Source organism: Alosa sapidissima, chromosome 3 (genome assembly GCF_018492685.1).
Source record: "Alosa sapidissima isolate fAloSap1 chromosome 3, fAloSap1.pri, whole genome shotgun sequence".
NCBI classification, from domain to species: Eukaryota; Metazoa; Chordata; class Actinopteri; order Clupeiformes; family Clupeidae; genus Alosa; species Alosa sapidissima.
In genome coordinates this window covers 39,703,016-39,724,178 of record NC_055959.1, presented here as the reverse complement: position 1 = coordinate 39,724,178, position 21,163 = coordinate 39,703,016, and the positions used below count along the sequence as shown (strand labels likewise).

The following is a 21,163-nucleotide window of genomic DNA, read 5'->3' as shown; positions in this document are numbered from 1 at the left end:
CCCGCCTCGCCCTGCAGTCACGTGCATGAACCACACACACACACACACACATCTGTGAGTTGCTGCCATGCCAATCACTGCAGTCGTAAGAATAAAGGACAGGACATTAGAACTACACACACACACACCACTAATCTGAACAACACTCCATTCCTGCCACTGCCTGTGGCCCGTGCTGCCCTGTTGGACTGACCGCTGCTCGTCTGCTTGAACTAGCCAGTCCAAACACATCGGCCTCTCTGATTGGCTAGTCCAAACAGATGGCTGTTCTGATTGGCTAGTCCACACAGATTGACTGTTCTGATTGGCTGTTCAGATTGGTTGTTCTGATTGGCTGTTCTGATTGGTAGATTCAGGCTGCTTTCAGAGGCTGAGGAGAGCTGGGCAACATAGAGTCACATGACCTGTCTTCAAACGAGGCCCCTCTCCTGTGTGTGTGTGTGCGCGCGCTCTCCTCACCTTCGTCCCCAGCATTAAATCCGTTGCCTTTAACCGTCAGCGGTGATCACAGCTGCGGAGTCCGTGTGTGTCCACTGCCGCCGCTGCTGCTCTGTCGTGGTCTTTGTACGTACTAACACTTCCTGTATAAAGTTTGATCATTCCAAATCAAGTGTTTTGCCTCGTTTTTGCCAGAAATGTGTGAGGAGGACTGTTTTTTTTTATAACATTAATATCACTCTTTCTGTACAGCGCTGCAGTGCTGGGGCTAATGCTACTGCTAGCCAGAGTTGTATAAAGTAATCGAACCCACACTTAGAAGTACAGCTATTTGATCAGAAAAAGACTTCAGTCAAAGTAAAAGCATACCACTTAAGTACAAGTCTATAAGTATCTATTATTTACAGTACTTAAGTAGGACAAGTAGCTCATTATAAAACATACTTAAGTACTGAAAGTAGAAGTACAAAGTACTAGTAAAAGCTTACGAGGCCAGGTGGGGTGACAACCCCCTCCCTTCGCTCTGCTTTTAATTAAAAAGAAAGCAGTCAGAACTTTGGATAGGCTATAAAGTTCATGCAGCCCCTTCAAACGTGGTGCTACACTTCATACACAATGTCTTCAAAGCCTGAACAAAGGTATGGCTGCCATTCATTCTTCACTGCTGCTTCCTCGCATAGGCCTATAATGAAGTTTATCCAACATCTTTAGAAAGGCAGCTACATCACACTCCATAAACACACTTTGAAAGCCTAAACAAATTATGCTATTAATGAAAAGCAAGCAGTTAGAATTTTAATTTAATTAAGATCTTTACAACAGCCTACATAGGCCGTGGTGTGCTATGCCTTAGCTATATTTGCTAGGCCTTAACTCTCACTATGTCTTCATTCATTGCTGTCCTGTGGTGACATCAGGTCAGGACATCTTGGGGTTGCAGATATCTAACATGCTGAATGGAAACTGGCTTTTGTTTTCATTTGCACAATATGTAAGGCTACATACCACACTAGCTATGTCTGGCCCGTCTGGCCTTCAGGAGTTTTGACCATCACTAGTTGACTGCTGCTACAGTTGCCACTTGTGATTAATAAGTCGACCAGTTGATGAAACCCCTAATGTAGTCTGACACACATCAAACATACATGAACACATCATACACACATCCAACACAGCATACACAGTAGGTCTACAGTGTACATTCTTTCATTCTAATATTAAAGGGAAACTTGGCAGGATTTCCCTCTCTGCTGGAGAAATTGTGCATTGTGCTATTTCAAACTGTGGAAAAAGGTAACGATAAAGCACATGGATTTGTTTATAAGCTAGCAAAACGGTTAGCATAAGTTCGGCAGACGATGTGGATGTTATAAGGTAAGAAATACGATTTAAAACGAGTTTCTTGTTTCTCCCTTCTCTTTCCGGGACTGTAGTCTCAATGTTGCAAGGTTGGTAGCGGGAAAGTCACCATTTTCACCAGAATAGGTCATTTAACCATCCAAATGATTTCTAAACGGGTTTGTTACGTTGAAATAGTTGCCAAGTTCCCTTTAAGTGCCAAACTTAGCATTCTGGGATGATGTTCTCTTAGCAGCACTTGTGCATACACATATATACACACACACACACACACACACACAGGTATTCAGTGTACATTACTTCGTTCATTCTAATATTGTGGCAAGCACGCACGCACGCGCACACACACACACGAGCTTTATTCCTTCCATTCTCATTCCTTTATTACCCCCCCACACACACTAGTTCCATTCTCATTCCTTTATTACCCCCCCCCCCCACACACACACTAGTTCCATTCTCATTCCTTTATTACCCCCCCCCCCCACACACACCAGTTCCCTTGACAGGGTTAATACATACAGGACTCCCAAAAGCCAAGCAGTGCACATTCCTCTCCTCAGGTCACACACACACACACACACACACACACACACACACACACAGGACTGTGCTTTCTACCTTACATACACCAAGCAGTACCACTCATCAGAGCACAGCAGATCTGGCTGGATCTCACGGAGTCACAAGAGAGAGTACATCCCAAACACACACACACACACACACACACAGGAGTCGCTCTTACAGTATTCCAGAGTCTGTTAATATGGATTATAAGTTACTGTTTTATTACCCTATAATGCAAACACCCCCCCCCCCCCAATGAAGTGTGATGAGGGCAGAGACGTGTGTGTGTGTGTGTGTGTTGCTGTGGGAGGGTCGGTTCTCCTCTTCGGCTCTTGGGCTGAGCGGAGGGAGACTCGGGGAGGCGGGACATTCAAAAGGTTGCGTCCGATTGGACCGTCCGCTCCAGTGGAGGGTGTGGATTTGGTTACTGAAAAGCTCACATGTGATTGGATGAAAAACGTGGGAGGAGTCAAAGTCCAGGAAGCTCCCAGCAGCTGTTTGATTCTGTTTCTCTTTGTTTGTGTTTATTTGTTTGTTTGTTTGTTTGTTTGTTTGTTTGTTAAAACCACCTAAAGAGAGCAATGTTCAGCACTAGAAAATCAACGAAAATATATGTAATATATATTAAAGACAACTCAAAGGGAAAAAAAAAAGACATTGCAGTTTTGGACAGTCCGGGCTTCCGTAGGATGGCTGGGGCGGAGCCTATCTGTGGTGTTTGTGTGTGCCCCGCCCCCTCTCCTCTCCTACCCATAAGCCCCCGCTGGCTTGGTCTCGGCCCGCACGCGCTCAGTCCAGCTCGATGGGGCTGCCGTCCTCCTGCGGCTCCTCCCCCTCCTCCTCCTCACCAGAGCCCATCAGGCTGTTCAGCAGGTTCCCTGCACACACACACACACACACATTAACACACAGACGTACGCATTAACACACACACACACACACACGCGCATTATTCACACACACGCACGCACGCATTAACACACACACACGCATTAACACACGCACACACACACGCATGCATTAACACACGCACGCACACACACACGCTCAAACTAATTAAAACACAGTCTCACACACACACACACACACACTGTGTGTTGTGTTGGAGAGAGGTCTGTCCTTACCTAGCAAACCTCCATATGATGATGACTGTTTGGGGGGCACGCCGAAGAACAGCTGCCCTATTCTGTCCAGATACTGGAGAGAGAGAGGGGGGGGGGGGGGGGGGGGGAGAGAGAGAAGAGGAGAGAGAGAAGAGAGGAGAGAGGAATGTTGGAGGTGTGAGGTATGTTAAGGTGTGGGGTGTATGAAGTGTGTGTGAGGTGTGTTTACGTGTGGGGGTGTGTGTTAGGTGTGAGGGGTGTGAGGTGTGTTTTAAGTGTGTGTTATGTGTGAGGTGTGTGAAAGGTGTGTTTATGGATGGGGTGTGTGTTAAGTGTGTGTTAGGTGTGAGGTGTGTGAAAGGTGTGTGAAAGGTGTGTTTAGGTGTGAGGTGTGTGTAAGGTGTGTTTAGGTGTGTTTAGGTGTGTGTTAGGTGTGAGGTGTTAAGTGTGAGGTGTGAAGTGTGGGGTGTGTTTAGGTGTGGTGTGATGTGATTAAGTGTGGGGTGTCTGGGATTGAGCTCACCTCGTTATACATGGGGTCCCTCTTCAGAGACGGTTGATACTGCTCACACAACACTGTGAAGACTGTTAGCTTCCCCCTGCAACACACACACACACACAACTCAGACCATAAATACTCCTTTGTGGTAAAGTAGGGAGTAAGTGATAGGAGTCGGTACAACCATAGGGTGAGTGTGTGTGTGTGTGTGTGTGTGTGTGTGTGTGTGTGTGTGTGTGTGTCCTCACCCATCTACCATGGGCAGCAATGACCAATGGAAATTGAGAAGTGTGTGTGAATGTGTGTGAATCTGAATGTGTGTGTGTGTGTGTGTGTGTGTCTCCTCACCCATCCACGGCGAGGAGGAGGAACCAGAGGAAGTTGAGGAGTGGCTGGACGAAGGGCGGCCCAGTCTCGATGGACGGGTGCTTCTGTGTGTACGTGCTAAACACCACCGACGCACTGGTCTTGTTCTTCAGGCACAGGAACCTGCACACACACACACACACTAGGTGTCACTAGATGCAGTAGCGTTTTTGTGTGTTAGTGGTGTGGTGTTCTTCGCACGCGCACACACACACACACACACACGAGAGAGCTGGGGGAGATGTTAAAAGTGTAAGAAAAAGAACACAAATAGATAAGGACTGCTGGCACATCAGCCCCCTAGAGAGAGGAAACAACAAACACACACCAACAGCATCTTCTCACATACTCACTCACACACACACCAACAGCATCATGGGTTTATGCTTTCTTTCACACGTAACTGTCAGTATGGTGAATCTGTCAGAGAATGTATGGGATGGCAGTCAAGAGAGAGTTATAGTGTTGTTGCTAAGTTACTCTGTATAGTGCTGTTGCTAAGTTACTCTGTATAGTGCTGTTGTTGCTAAGTTACTCTGTATAGTGCTGTTGCTAAGTTACTCTGTCTAGTGCTTTTGCTAAGTTACTCTGTCTAGTGCTTTTGCTAAGTTACTCTGTCTAGTGCTGTTGTAAGTTACTCTGTACAGTGCTGTTGCTAAGTTACTCTAAAGCTCTCTATAGTGCTGTTGCTAAGTTACGTTACTCTAAAGCTCTCTACAGTGCTGTTGCTAAGTTACGTTACTCTAAAGCTCTCTACAGTGCTGTTGCTAAGTTACGTTACTCTAAAGCTCTCTACAGTGCTGTGGCTAAGTTACTCTATAGCTCTCTATAGTGCTGTTGCTAAGTTACTCTCCCTAGTGCTGTTGTTAAGTTACTCTGTAAAGTGCAGTTGTTAACTACATAAGGCTACTGCTGCTGTCAACGTCATTGTAAAGTGCAGAGTCTGCACTGTCTGATAACTCAACTGTTTTTGGGGGGATCTGGGTAATAAACGTTGCTGTGAGGAGTTGGCTGAAAGAGTCGACTATTTACTCTCTCCTGGCCTGCCACAAGCCTCTCCTGCCGCCTCAACTCCTCTTTAGCCTTTCTGTTTTCTGACAGTGGCTATCGCATAAAACTCAACGCCACGGCTCTTGTAATGTACAGTAACTGTCATATAGAAGTCACTTTGGATAAAGGCGTCTGTGTGTGTGTGTGTGTGTGTGAGAGAGTGTGTGTGTCATATATAAGTCACTTTGGATAAAAGCATCTGCTGAATGAATACATGTAAATGTCCTGTGTGCGGTATGACCTCATGGCCCCCATGTAGTCTGAACACACAACGGTTCACACACACACACACACACACACACACACACACACACACACACACGACAGACACTCACTGGAGGACAGCCTGGGCACCACACACACACACACACACACACACATACATGCACACACTTACTGGAGGACAGCCTGGGACCACACACACACACACACACACACACTTACTGGAGCACGGCCTGGGCGACGAACATGTCCACTTCGCTGCGGTAGCCCATAGTTGCGGAGTACTCCACCAGCATGAGGGCACAGCCCTCCCCATCACAGGAGTGGAGGAAGTGGTACCGGGACTCACTGTAGTTTTGTTCTGAGGACACACACACACACACGCACGCACACACACACACACATTTAGTGTATATAGTCACATGGGCAAATATGCAATAAATAGAGAAATCTGAGAATATGCACATTGTCAGTATATTGTGGACTTGGCTTTTTTTTGCTTTTTACAATATCTGTAATCTCTATATTGCGTTGTCCTAACCCAACTATAGATAGATAGATACTTTATTGATCCCAAGGGGAAATTCAAGGTCTCAGTAGCATACAGACAACACACACACACATTTACTAACAGCAGAAAAAGTAATTAAAAGTATATAATATAAAAACACAACTAAGCAATAAGGACAGTAGAAGATAAAGAATATACTAAAATACAAATTATACTAACTAACACTAATCTAAATCAATTCTAAAAACAGTATCCACATAGTGGGTGATTAATCAATCAAGAGGCGCTTGCAATGACTGAGGCAGGGACTGAGCCTGTGATTCTCTGTGCATAGTAAGGTAAGGTAAGGTGCTCTGTGTGAGTGAGTGTCACGGTGATAGTGGTCATGGTGATAGTGCAAATGAGTAAGTCCAACAGTGCAAGAATAAAGTCTATATATCTATATATATAACTATTTTAAGAAAAGGTATAAGTGTGGCCACAGTTCGGCTGTGGCATGGAGGGAGGGGTTATGCATATGTGCTAATGTGCTAATATAGCACGCAAACAGTGAGGCAGACAGACAGTTCATATGTTCTATAATCACACAGTCCTGTTAACACACTAAAACTAATCTGTATCTATGAGAAATTGTGACAAGTCTTTGAGTCTTGTGAAGTGCTATACAAATTAAATGCATTATTTTTTTTTATTATTATTATTAATACAAATCTAATCTCACTGGTCAATCCAGTGTAGCGCACAACCAAGGACACCCCAAGACCTGGCAACCTGAGAGCGTAACTAGGGACACCCCAACACCTGGCAACCTGAGAGCGTAACTAGGGACACCCCAACACCTGACAACCTGAGAGCGTAACTAGGGACACCCCAAGACCTGGCAACCTGACTAGCTCTGCAGCTCTTCAGTTTAAAGATGCTCTAAGCAATGTTGGGTAACGTCACTTCTGTTGACGTTCAAACAAAACAGAGAGCTATCTCGCCCCTCCATCCCGTGCAACTGAAACTCTCCTGAACTCTCCATCTCGTTGGTGATTGGCTGGAACAATTTATGTTTCATGGTCCAGGCTGGACCAGGCTGTTTTTGTTGCCGTTTTTGGAGCCTGGGGTGTCCAGAGAGGCCGCGTTTTTTACAGTGTATTCAGGGGGCAGGCAGCTAGCGGATGGTGAGGAGATGTTTGCTGTATGTGACAAAAAATGTTTTAGCTTAGAAACCTCACAACATTGCGTAGAGCACCTTTAATAAGCCTGTCTTAATCAGACAACACAATCGCACAACATTGCGTAGAGCACCTTTAACAAGCCTGTCTTGATCAGCCAACACAAAAAATGACAGCCTAGTCCCAGTACTCAAACCACCAGAGAAAACAAACAAACAAACAAATAACAACAAACCAACAGAGAGCTAACCTTATGCCACAGAGCTAACCTAATGCTAAAGAGCTAAACTTATGCCACAGAGCTAACCTTATGCCAAAGAGCTAACCTTATGCCACAGCAGTGAGCTAACCTTATGCCACGGAGCTAACGTTATGCCACAGAGCTAGCCTTATGCCACAGAGCTAGCCTTATGCCACAGAGCTAGCCTTATGCTAACCTTATGCCGCAGAGCTAACCTTATACCACAGACCTAACCTTATACCAAAGTCCTTTTAGGCAAGTCCCTCCACTCGGCGGCCATATTGCAACGCTTTTTGGGCACTCGTAGGGCATCCTCTTCAGCAGAAATGCGCGTGCGCAAGGCTTCACCACACCAACCTTGCTCCAGCGGCGAGTTCACAACACATAATTGGCACGATGTCTTCACAGCACACCATATGATTGGCTCAATGTATTCACATCACACCACATGATTGGCTCAATGTATTCACATGTCAGCGTTTGCCGAAGAAGGGGTGGGATGTGTGTAGACAACGGCCATATTGACGTTACCAACTAACCCCATGCATTTCTATGGAGAATTTTTTGAGTGCTGTGTCTCCTCATTAGAAAGTCTCTGCTTATACCACAACAGTGAGCTAACCTTATACCACAGAGCTAACCTTATGCCACAGAGCTAACCTTATACCACAGCAGTGAGCTAACATTATGCCACAGAGCTAACCGTATGCCACAACAGTGAGCTAACCTTATGCCACAGAGCTAACCTTATACCACAGCAGTGAGCTAACCTTATGCCACAGAGCTAACCTTATACCACAGCAGTGAGCTAACCTTATGCCACAGAGCTAACTGTATGCCACAACAGTGAGCTAACCTTATGCCACAGAGCTAACCTTATACCACAGAGCTAACCTAATGCCACAGCAGTGAGCTAACCTTATACCACAGAGCTAACCTTATGCCACAGCAGTGAGCTAACCTTATACCACAGAGCTAACCTTATGCCACAACAGTGAGCTAACCTTATACCACAGAGTAGAGGTCTGCAGTCCCGCAGTAGACCCGCGGGTCCCGACGCAAAAGAGTGCAGCGCGGGACAACTTTTGAAAGCTCTTTGCGGGAGAAAAATCAGTCCCGCGCAGACCTCTACCACAGAGCTAACCTTATGCCACAACAGTGAACTAACCTTATACCACAGAGCTAACCTTATGCCACAGAGCTAACCTTATGCCACAGAGCTAACCTTATGCCACAGCAGTGAGCTAACCTTATGCCACAGAGCTAACCTTATGCCACAGAGCTAACGTTATGCCACAGCAGTGAGCAAGCCTACTTGTTCAAGCACTGAAGAATTTCACAGAGGATATCCACTTGCCATGATGCATGGTATGCGTAACACTAGCATGCTAGCTTCAATCTATTAGATCTCCATAGTTACAAACACAGACTGCCTGTACCAATGGTCAGGCATTCAGTTCAGTGGTATGCTATTCAAAAATATCTGACCAATCACAATCAAGTACTCTTCAAGAGGACCAATCAGAGTTGATGGGATCCAGCTCCAACAGGAGCAAACATGCGGACCCAGCCTGACAAACATCAACTTAGCCACAGAGTCACTTGAAACTTGAAGCAGTGTGTGTGTGTGTGTGTGTGTGTGTGAGAGTGTGAGTGTGTGAGAGAGAGAGAGTGAGTACCTTTCCAAAGTGTGATGGCGAGTATTTGGTGTAGTTTGGGGTTGAGTGTGTGTGTGTACCTTTCCATAGTGTGAGGGCGAGTAGCTGGTGTAGTTTGGGGTTGCCCAGTTTGCCTGGCCCCCCCGTGGACCACTTGAGCGCCCGGGACACAAACGCCACCCTCTCTGGAGACTTGGGGTCCATCAGGCTGAACAGCTTCACCAGATGCTCTGCGCAGTCATAACACACACACACACACACACACACACACACGCACGCACGTGCACACACACACACACACGTGCACACACACGCGCGCGCGCACGCGCACACACGCGTGCACACACACACGCACACACACACACACGTGCACACACGCACAAGTACATTAAAAACAGTTTAGGTCATGGTATATCAAATTCCAACACAAACACATACACACACACACACACAAGTACATTAAAAACAGTTTAGGTCATGGTATATCAAATTCCAACACAAACACACACACACACACACACACACACACACAAGTACATTAAAAACAGTTTAGGTCATGGTATATCAAATTCCAACACACATACACACACAAACAAAAAGAGAGGACAGCTTACCTAGGATGTCATCTTCTACTTCTGCTTCTGATTTTTCCAGAGACTCCAGCACTAGCATAGACAGGTCTGCAGCACTGTTTTGCTGTTCACACACACACACACACACAAACGTTTAGTTCCTTGTCCCCAGCAGGGATTCCCACACATAGCCGCCCAGGTAAATTAATGGCCTCCCAAGTATAACAGATAGGGGTGATTTCGAAATTACATCTCAAACTTCGAACTCAAAAGTAGAATCGACGACACAGCCACACCCCCAATGTCACGTCCAGCATGTATGCCAATGTAGTAAAAATGATTTGTAAGAACATACTGTATACAAATGTCATTTTACTTGCATTAGCCTGTCTCCCTCATACTTGCATTAACTGCTGTACTTGGTGAAGACCCGCCTCGACCATTTGCAAATCAAGTCTTTTGTCATGTACAACGACCCAGCTTTTGTCTTATGGCAGACTTCCCCATAGGTCAGGCAATGGTAGTCTGAGCGCGATCCAGATCCGGCCGCCTTGTTTTCTCGATCGATTCGCTCGACGTGCACACATACAAATCTTTTTGCTCCTATTATATCACCTAGCCAGGAGCAAAAGTATCGTCACTCGTAGAAGCAGATTCGAGCACTTGAATCAATTGACTTGTAGTCGTGCAAGAAAATCAAAGCGATCTGTAGAATTTTATTAATGAGAAATTATTTCTCAGATGCACAACTTCGGATTCATTAGTTCACATTTGGGTTTACAAATGCACGAATGTTGTGCATGTTCTCAGATTATGAAACACGGATGTGCAAATGTGTTTCGCACCAACTGCGCTGCAACGATTGGAGCAAAAGTGTCGAGTGCGTGACTCTTGAAAGTTGTGACTCACAGGATAGGATTTGTGTACCTGTAAAAAGGATTTGTGAACCCGTAGCCCCTATTTTGTGTTAACAAGATATAAAAAAAATATGTACAACTTCAACTTTACTGTTACACATTTATGACTTTAGTGTGCACATGCAAAATCTGCAGTTAAATGTGCTCGCCACTTTTGCACCCAATATACCTTCATAGTTCTCCCTCGCAGCAACTTTCAAACATGACGGACACTGAGTCAGATTTTGTTTAGGCCTACCTTAATCAGAGGTTGCTGATGCCTATTCCGTCGGCACATCAATGGCTAGACCAGGGGTGGGCAAACTTTTTGGCTCAAGGGCCACATTGGGTTTTGAAAACTGGCCGGCGGGCCGCAAAACAACCCCCCCACGACACACACATAAAAAATATTTTTTTTATAGCCTATAATTTAGTATGAAACGTATTTGTTTTAAAATATGACTTGCTTAAAAATGCTGCTAATTTTATGCTGTTCAACAAATGTATAAATTGTGCACTGTCGCTTTAATTCACGTTTATTTCTCTATGATCTTCTGCCTGCTCCGCTATGGCTAGTGCTGTACCTACAGCTGGGCCCTCTCTCAGTTTTTAAATGGTCAGTAGTGGGAACTACTGTTGCCTTCATGATTTCCTTTTAAAACTTTCTTATAAGAAGGAGATATCTTAAGAAGGAGATGTCAATTATCAACAATGACAAGCCAGCTGGAACCTGCGGCTCTCTCTCCCTCTCGTGAGTGCAGACGCGTACCCAATTAAATGGATCGCATAATGTTCACGTTAGATCTGCTGCAAAGGAGTTAACTTAGTTTAACATGATGTTATCTCTATTTAACATGATGTTTTGACATTGACATAATGTTCTCTAAGGAGAGTGAAAAGCAGTTTGCAGTAAAGCTAACCAACGTCGTCTCTATCGCAGGAAAAAAATAGCGAGCAGCCTGATAACCAAATGAAATGCTCGGCGGGCCGGATGAAAGTGCTTTGCGGGCCGGATCCGGCCCGCGGGCCGCAGTTTGCCCACCCCTGGGCTAGACCGAGAATTCTCGTTGTGAAATCAAAATTCCACTGGAGCTCCAAGCGGTTTTGTACACGCAGATTTAAGTTACAACACTGTTTACAGCTCTTCGACTTACCGTAAAATGTCATTTTTGGTAAATAGCCTAGCTAAATACACTGATGAATGCTTGCGTTTAGCGATATACATCTGCAGATCTATAGTCCTCAGGGAGGCAACCACGCTGATTTTATTAAGAGGATATTCTGATTCGCGGGGCTCTCGCGAACAGTTAGGGCATCATTTTTTATGATTCCTGAAACCCCATTCAATCGTGCATAGGGATTTTTCTTACGAACCGGAACATGCAAAAATGAACGCATACAAAACGACGGTAGCGTCTATCACACTCTTGATGAGTGACTCAGTTACGTTGTTTAAGTAGCCTAATTGTTTAAAACTATTTTTGTTGTTGATATCAACATGTCTAGGCCATCATAGGCTACATTTGATTGTCATCTAGGCCCCATCAAACCCTTAGGGGTAAAAAAAAAACTGCATTGTGTGACAAAACTGCAGGTTTTTTCAATATTTTTGTGCCCAAAATATTGCATTGTGCAGTACAATGTAGGCCTGCGTTGTCATTCAGGGTCAACTTTTGGTCTTTTGTTATTTGCACAGCTTTATCAGAGCAACTGTAGCCTATGCCTATTGTAGGCCTATGCTATTGTTTACACTTTTTTGCACAGCTGTGTTAGAGCAGTCTGAAATCATTCTAATTAAAGCTGGTTGAGTGAATACGAAACACTTAGCTCTTTAAGTGTCTATCGATATATATCATATATCGCCAATCAGTTCCAAAATATATTGGGATATCAGTTTTGGTCCATATCGCCCAGCCCTACTCCTTGTGCAGCTAAATATTTACAAACAGGTATGTGCTGTGTAGCCTACTTTTTCTTATTTGCACAGCTCTATCTGTATGCCAATTGGTTTATTATATTGGCTTTTAACGGTAGTCGTTTTGTGTTACCTTTATTGTTTTCTTGTTGTAAAGCTGTAGGCCTGTGTTGCCAATCAGGGTCGACAGAATATTGTTATTTGCACAGCCCTCAGAGCAACTGTATGCCTATTGGTATTGTTTACACTTTTTTGCACAGCTCTGTTAGAGCAGTCTGAAATGAATATAATTAAAACCAGCTGTGTTGTCATAATTGTTGTGTTGAGTGAAAATATGAAGCACTTCGCTCTTTCTGTTTGAAATATCAATATCATATCGATATCATATATCGCCAATCAGCCCCAAAATATCGGGATATCAGTTTTGGTCCATATCGCCCAGCCCTACTGCACAAGTGGGCACAGGTGGGCCCAGGTGTACCCTACGGTGGCTGATAAAGGACATTTAACAACTAAAATAAGCAGAGGCATAGGTGGAATCACTCACTTATTAAGGAAGGCACGTTTACATAAAGCTGCCGCTGACAGAGCAGATTTAACAAATGAACAGTTCAGATGCAAAAACAGTTACTGGTAAGTACATTTTTGATGAATTTATGGAAAATATATAAAATATAGATATTTTTTAAACTGTTGTTGGGTTGTGACTTAAAAAAACAGCCAAATTGTAGTTTGATGGCAGCAAATGACCTGGAATTGACCGTGGCCTACTGGTGAGCGCTTCGGACTTGTAAACGGAGGGTTGCCGTTTCGAACCCCGACCAGTAGGTACGGCTGAAGTGCCCTTGAGCAAGGCACCTAACCCCTCACTGCTCCCCGAGCGCCGCTGTTGTTGCAGGCAGCTCACTGCGCTGGGATTAGTGTGTGCTTCACCTCACTGTGTGCTGTGTGTTTCACTAATTCACGGATTGGGATAAATGCAGAGACCAAATTTCCCTCACAGGATCAAAAGAGTATATATACTTATACTTATAAAAACATATGCACACTTTGCACATTTGTGAAGATGGACTTAAAGGAGAAATCCTGCAATTTTCCCACATAGATCCCCGTTTCACATAGATCTCCATTTAGATCTCCATTTCACATAGATCTCCATTTCACATAGATCTCCGTTTAGATCTCCATTTCACATAGATCTCCGTTTCACACAGATCTCCATTTCACATAGATCTCCATTTAGATCTCCATTTCACATAGATCTCCATTTAGATCTCCGTTTCACATAGATCTCCGTTTAGATCTCCATTTCACATAGATCTCCGTTTCTCGAGGTCACCCAGTACCGTTGGTACGAAGAGGAAAAAAAAAAAAAAACAGTTTTACTGAGCTCTAGTTGCTGCAGTTAGAGCCTCCAGCTTCCGCTACAGCGCTACACTCTGGGGGCATGTTCCTGAGCTACAGCGCTACACTCTGGGGGCATTAACATGGGGCAGCTACAGCGCTACACTCTGGGGGCATGTTCCTGAGCCCCTACTGCTTCATCACAGGGCAGCCGTGGCCTACTGGTTAGCGCTTCGGACTTGAGCCGACCAGTCTTGAGCAAGGCACCTAACCCCTCACTGCTCCCCGAGCGCCGCTGTTGTTGCAGGCAGCTCACTGCGCTGGGATTAGTGTGTGCTTCACCTCACTGGGTGTTCACTGTGTGTGTTTCACTAATTCACGGATAAACGCAGAGACCACATGTCCCTCCCTCATACTTATACTTGTCTGCAGCAGCTCCAGCCGAATCTGACGCTTTTCAACAGTCATGGCCTTGAGAATCGGAGATCCATGTTCCATGATTTTTCCTTTAACTGTTTTTGGATCTGAACTCTCCAAATCCTTCCTCTAACCAGACGCGAGTCCTTGCACAGCAGCGTGAGTGAGCGACTGAGTGTGTGTGTGTGTGAGTGACTTGAGTGAGCGACCGAGCGAGCAAGTGAGGAGTTCAGAACTCACCTGATTATGACTGAAGAACAACAACGCTCCGTTACACATGAGCTCTCGAGCTTCCGCATGCTTTGACTGTGACATATACCTGCAACACACACACACACAGGTCACATTCAAAGGTCACACACAGGGTCAACATAGATCTATGTCATAGCGCTGGGCGGTATGACCAAAAATGTATATCACGGTATTTTTCAAAATTCTTACGGTTTCACGGTATATGACGGTATTTTTTTACCATGCATAATCAGATGTTCACAGCATTTTCTACAGGTTGAGAGAGGAATTGCTGCAGTACATTGACTAAGGATGGTCTATTTTACTGTCATGATGTAGAATAACTCCACACTAGTGGAAATGCAGTTTTGCATGGCCCCAGAAAATGATGCTGTTTACAAAGAGCCACTCATGATTCTAATGAAGAATTTAATCAGAATGCAAAGACAATTGCAGTCAAAATACAGAAGTTTTACTGTGCACATTTCACAAACATCTTGTATTAGGGGTTTGCACGGCGTGTCATCAGATCTGGACATCGCCATATTGGAGATACTCGCCTCATTAGAAAGCATTAGGCACTGAAGTAAATCCCTAACATCGTCAAGGAAAATGGTTAATTATTGCCGTGTTTTAGGTTGTACCAATAGGTCAGACTGAGAAAAACATCTGGTGTAGGTATCGACTTCCAACAGTTATTAAAAAAACAGGGAGAAGGGACAATAATGCCAGAAGTTATCAGAGGAAGGGGGGCGCTTGTGGTTGAACTTGGTACTTCGTCTCCCTCCGTTGCTAACTAACGACATCACCTACTAGCCAGCTACAGCTGTTGAACAATCTCAATAGAATTTTCGTGACGGTAAATCCTTTTCAATGCAGTATCCCTTAACGTTTTTCCTTAACTAAAGAAACAATTTAAGGTATTATTTCTGTGCAACACCCTTAAATAAACCCCTTACCTAAGGAGAAATTAAGCCTTAAGGGTCATACTTCAGGGGAAAAACTTCAGGTGTTTTGTGTTTACCCTCACTATGCCTCGCAGTGGCACCATGCGTGCGTGTGAAAAAAGTCCTGTCTGAAACACTGTTGTGCGGTGCAGCGTTCCAAACGTTGTGTAATCAAATACACCGGTATGGCGGTATATTAAAAATTCATATCATAACGAAAATATACACCGGTATACGGTGTGAACCAGTATACCGCCCAGCACTACTACGTCATGAGCTGGAGAGCCATCTAGCAGCCAAACACACACACGACTCCAGTTACCACCACAGTAACTCATTAACCACTCATCACAACTGAGAAGCAGAGGGGTCATTCCACGTCAGTTCAACCAGGGCCCACGCACTTAGGTCTCAAAAAATTCTGAAAAAATTACCAGATGTACCCATGTTACCCAGGAGACACACTGTAAAATGACTCTTATGTAAGATCGTGACCATGACCCAATCCACCAGCATGTAGGCATGTGTTGGAAGACGCTACACACGCTTCACATTCCTGAACACAAAACTCATCTGGACTATTTATTATTTATTTAACATTATTTATTTTATTGTTTATTTTTTCTTTCCTTTTCTCCCCTTTTGGCTTGACCTACATTCTGTTCAGCCTCTTTTTGTCAAAGTTTACAAGGCCATAGCGCAGAGCAGGTGGAGCAGGTGGACTACAGCAGCAGGAGACCACACCTGGTGCCACTCCACACCTGGTGCCACTACACACCTGGTGCCACTCCACACCTGTAGCACACCTGGTGCCACTACACACCTGGTGCCACTCCACACCTGGTGCTACTACACTCCTGGTGCCACTACACTCCTGGTGCCACTACACTCCTGGTGCTACTCCTGTCAGCCAAAAACAGGAAACTGATACAAATCAGTACCAGTAGAATTCGCACGGGCTCAACAGCATTGGACAACAGAGGATTTGACAAGCGGTGCCGAGTCTGGTGAGTCTTGGATTCTGCTGCCACATTCGGATGCTAGTGTCAGAATTCTGCATTCATGAAAGCATGGATGCATCCGGCCTGGTATCAACGGTCCTGGCTGTAGGTAATCGTGTAATGGTGTGGGGAATATTCTGGTGGTAGTCGTGTAATGGTAATGGTAAGTGATATTTTGGTGGTAGTGGTGTAATGGTGTGGGGGATATTCTGGTGGTGATGTCCATCCCTTGATGATCAGTAAACCCATCTCCCAGATCTCCTAGTCCCATATAACCCACCCAGACCGCTACGATCACAGAATACTGGCCTTCTTGTAATTCCAAGAATCTCAAAAAATACAGTAGGAGGCAGAGCTTTCAGCTATCGCGCACCCCTCCTCTGGAATAATCTCCCTTCCTCAATTCGACTAGCAGACACCCTCCCTATTTTTAAGTCTAGACTTAAAACACACCTCTTTACTGCCCCCCATAGTGAGGTATGGTGCGGTGTGGAACTTCACCCACCTCAGGGATTTTTGGAATGGACCACCCTGCTGAGTCCTCGTGTGACTGGCAGCCCAGTCGCGCGTGCGATGGTGGTCACTGACCATACCTGCGCTGGTGCCGACTACCCCTCACCATGTCTTAGTTATGCTGCTATAGCATAGTGCTGTCAAAGACTTTTCATGTGTCACGCCATACAACCCCCCCTCTCCTCTTTCCCCTTCTCTCCCTCTCTTGCCTATTCTCACTATGGTATACTGTAACAATATATAGTACCACTGATTACTTGACATTAACCATTTTGATTTTCAGTAATACTAACCCACTCTACATCTCTCTTTCTTCCCCCTTACTGTGCCTCACGTGAGGTATATCATCACCAGTCATCAACCATCCGTGTGTTGGCCCTCCTCTCACCTGAAGTCCCATCCTCGACTGCCCTATTACTGTCCCCCTATCTGGACTCCTGGCCCATACAGCCTAGCGACCCATCACCTGCCTATGACAACTCTGCCCGGATTCCTGGCCCGTCTGCCGACCCACCACATGCCCCTTGACAACTCCCTTCCCCTGGACAATTCCAACGCTGGACTATTTGAACTTTCTGTCACTAAATCAGGATTAATGAATTATCAAACCAGATACGTAATCATCCCACCTCTTGTAACTTTCAGCTTTTAACACCATGTCTTATTCTCTACACCTGACCATCATATGCATTTGTCATGTATACAGACCTTACCGTCCTGTATTGACCCTAGGCAGATGGGTCAGGCCCTTGAGTCGTGGATCTGCTCGAGGTTTCTTCCTATATGTATCTCCAACTCTAGGGAGTTTTTCCCCCGTTACCCTGTTACCCAGTTCCCCGTTACCCTGTTACCCCGGTTACCCATGGGCCTCTCTCTTACTTTTCCTTTCTTTCCTTTTCCTCTGATTGCCTACATTCTGTAAAGCGCCATGATTCATGTTTTGGCGCTCTATAAGCACAATAAATAAAAAAATTGAATTGAATCTTCTGATGGTTACAGCAGGATAACTCGCCATGTCACAAAGCTCGAATCATCTCACACTGGTTTCTTGAACATGACAATGATATGACTGTACTCAAATGGCCTCCACAGTCACCACCAGATCTCAATCCAATAGAGCACACTTTGGGATGTGGTGGAATGGGAGATTCGTGGAGACGAGGCCAAAGACAAATCTGCAGTAACTGTGTGATGCCATCATGTCAGTATGGACTGAAATATCTGAGGAATGTTTCCAGCACCTTGTTGAGACTATGCTATAAGGAATTAAGGTAGTTCTGAAGGCAAACAAGGGGTCCAACCCAGTAGCCTACTAACTGGGTGTACCTAATAAAGTGGCCGGTGTGTGTATGTCAAATGTCTGCTAGCCAATAGAAAGCAGTTAGCACATATGACACAGGAGATTAATTTAGTCCACGAAAAACCTTATGAAACTTGTTTCGCGAAACGTGCCCAGAGTATGAATTGTCAAGTCATGTCGGGTTTGACACTTCGGGCCACGTAATGCTAGCTAACGCTAACTAGCCGGTTTCCAACCTACAAATGATCTGGTCCAAGTATAGCTAACAAGCTAACTAGATGGGCGAAGCAAGGTGGAGATACTAAATAAATGAACGCTGACCAGCTACTCAACAAAAACATAGACAGCTAGCTAACGAATAAGCACTTTCAGTTGCCTGTCGGAAACAAATAAGGGTTTCAATGAGTTACTAGCTCTTACTAGTAGGATAACTTAACGGTAACGTATCTAGCTTAGCTTAGCGTTATTAGCCATCTATAAACTCATTTATAGACCCTGACATTTTGGTGACAGATGAAAACGAGATGATTTAGCAACAGCTCTTGCAATATATCAGGGCGTTGTATATGTTGAACAATCGGCTAGGACATTGCATGAATAAATGCAGTGTTCTAAAATGAATATTACTTAGCTAGTATCGTGCACCTAGCATAGGTAGCGTTGGTGTGTATGGAGGCTTTAACTGATTGACATGTTAAAATACCCACACAGAGAGTAGAATTGTCAAAAGAGGTGGAACAAAACCAGCCGCCCACCAATCATAATTCAAGGAGCTAGTTGGGTTGAGGTGTAGAAAGGTCTGGAAGGGAAGGCCCCAAACACCAATTGAACGCAAATCAATATGCACCGTGAATGACTCTTACCTAAAGAATAACGTCCGATACATTTGATGAGCTTCATAATAGTCCCCTTTCTCCACGCTAGCGCGGAGTTTACCCTCAACTCTCTGTACCCCTCCACGGTTTCTTGCGCTGGAGCACTTCAGAGCCTCCTGCTCCGACATCATTGTTGTCCCAGCCCTGGCTAACTAGCTTCTCAATTCAGCTGGAGGGTCTTGAAGGGAGAAAAAATGCGTAACATGATCCTTCCCACTTGCCGTAGCAACCGTGTATGCAGCAAAGCTATCTCCTTTACTGTCAAAAAGAAGTCATGTATTTAGGAATCTAATAAAAGTTACACCATAAACGTGAACAGTATTACCCAACTAGGATTTTTTCGCAAGGGTGAATAGAGTGATTTCTTATGTCTTCAATGTTCATTGTACTGACGTTGTGGCAGGATCTGATGAAAGTTGAAAATAAGATAATAAAACAACTCCCTCAAAGACAGCAAGTAGGCTACCCTACAAGTGCAAAGGCTTTTACTACACATTTTCCAAATAGCCTTAAGCGTGATGGTTTACATGTATGTCTGTATGAGTATGCAGGTTAAAATAGGCAATGTCTCCAGAGTCGAGTCGAGCCAGCAGGGGTCAGTGTTGTCAAAGACTGGTCAGAGGAGAAGTATGATGCGAACTGATGCGAACTACTGGGTACCCAGATTAGAGAAAGGGACTTTCTTTTACTGTCTATGGAAAGGGAGTCTCACAGTTTGTAACGCAACATGTACTTAGTACTTAGGATAACTCGCCATGTCACAAAGCTCGAATCATCTCACACTGGTTTCTTGAACATGACAATGATATGACTGTACTCAAATGGCCTCCACAGTCACCACCAGATCTCAATCCAATAGAGCACACTTTGGGATGTGGTGGAATGGGAGATTCGTGGAGACGAGGCCAAAGACAAATCTGCAGTAACTGAGTGATGCCATCATGTCAGTATGGACTGAAATATCTGAGGAATGTTTCCAGCACCTTGTTGAGACTATGCTTTTTTTTTTCTTTTTTTTTATAAGGAATTAAGGTAGTTCTGAAGGCATGTTCCCGCCATGCTTCAGGGCCACCTGGGCCCGGTAGGCCCGTTCAGTAATCCATCCCAGACTAGAGCTCATTGTAGCCGTTGTGGTTTTTATTTGTCGTTGTGGTTTTTGATTTGTCGTTGTGGTTTTCGATTTGTGTTTGTGGTTTTCGATTTGCGGTTGTGGCTTTCGATTTGTGTTTGTGGTTTTCGATTTGCGGTTGTGGTTTGCACCTCAGGGCCACCGTACTACTGGGATTTGTTCCTTTTCATTGCAAGGACACATCAGAGCCTGTCTACGGAGAGCCTTGCCACTTCGTATTAAAGGAGAATTCCGGTGTGATATTGACATAAAGTGTGTTGAAACATGATACCGAGTGTGAACGTATGTCTCATAGCCCATCTCGGCTTGTCCCCTGCACTCCAAAATCTGGCGCTAGTTAGCCGATGCTACCAACAGCTTTTTCAATAGTGGTGCTTCGGCATCGGGCTAGCCATGCAAATAAATCACTGTTTTACACCATTTACGAGGCTCAATGTATCTCCACACTTCATTGATAGACTTCCGAGGGCCCTGACATTTAAAACGAGACATTGAGAACTTTGAAAAAACACTGGTAGTTTACTTACAAGACGATTTATACAGACAGTATCTTCACGAAGTTTAGCGTTTGCAGCCATCTTGAATTTAGTCACGATAAGTCGAGAGACGAGTAAGAATGAACAGGTATGATAAGGGATCAGATTCCAAAAATAATTCCGTGGAAATGCATGGATTCCAGTTGCTGCTACTGGAAGAAACTGGAATCCATGCATTTCCACTGAATGGATGCAGTTCCACCAGAGTTCCACTGGGGGCGATCGCCATGAGTGCAGAATGAATGGAAGTCAATGGAGCTAGACGGCTAAAATTGTCTCTTTCACAAAATTGTCTCTTTCACCAGATTTGATT

General features: G+C 44.7%; 2 protein-coding genes across 5 annotated transcripts in view; one reads left to right on the top strand and one right to left on the bottom strand.

Annotated features, from left to right (window-relative positions):
* Positions 1–606, top strand: part of vps35l (VPS35 endosomal protein sorting factor like) — a 27,327-nt gene extending 26,721 nt beyond the window's left edge. For all 4 annotated transcript variants that reach the window (XM_042086741.1, XM_042086743.1, XM_042086744.1 and 1 more), the window contains one exon: positions 1–606. This exon is cut by the window's left edge and continues 70 nt beyond it. In XM_042086741.1, the coding sequence (XP_041942675.1) occupies positions 1–29 (29 nt within the window). In that variant the 3' untranslated portion in view covers positions 30–606.
* A 1,643-nt stretch (positions 607–2,249) lies between these two features.
* On the bottom strand, positions 2,250–19,381 carry get4 (guided entry of tail-anchored proteins factor 4). Its single transcript, XM_042086813.1, has 9 exons — positions 19,174–19,381; positions 14,559–14,637; positions 9,789–9,870; positions 9,255–9,404; positions 5,827–5,965; positions 4,315–4,455; positions 3,991–4,066; positions 3,489–3,561; positions 2,250–3,242 (listed from the first exon to the last, which is right to left on the bottom strand). The coding sequence occupies exons 1-9, from the start codon at positions 19,314–19,316 to the stop codon at positions 3,154–3,156; spliced, it is 972 nt and encodes a 323-aa protein (XP_041942747.1). The 5' UTR covers positions 19,317–19,381; the 3' UTR covers positions 2,250–3,153.
* Positions 19,382–21,163: the final 1,782 nt, after the last annotated feature.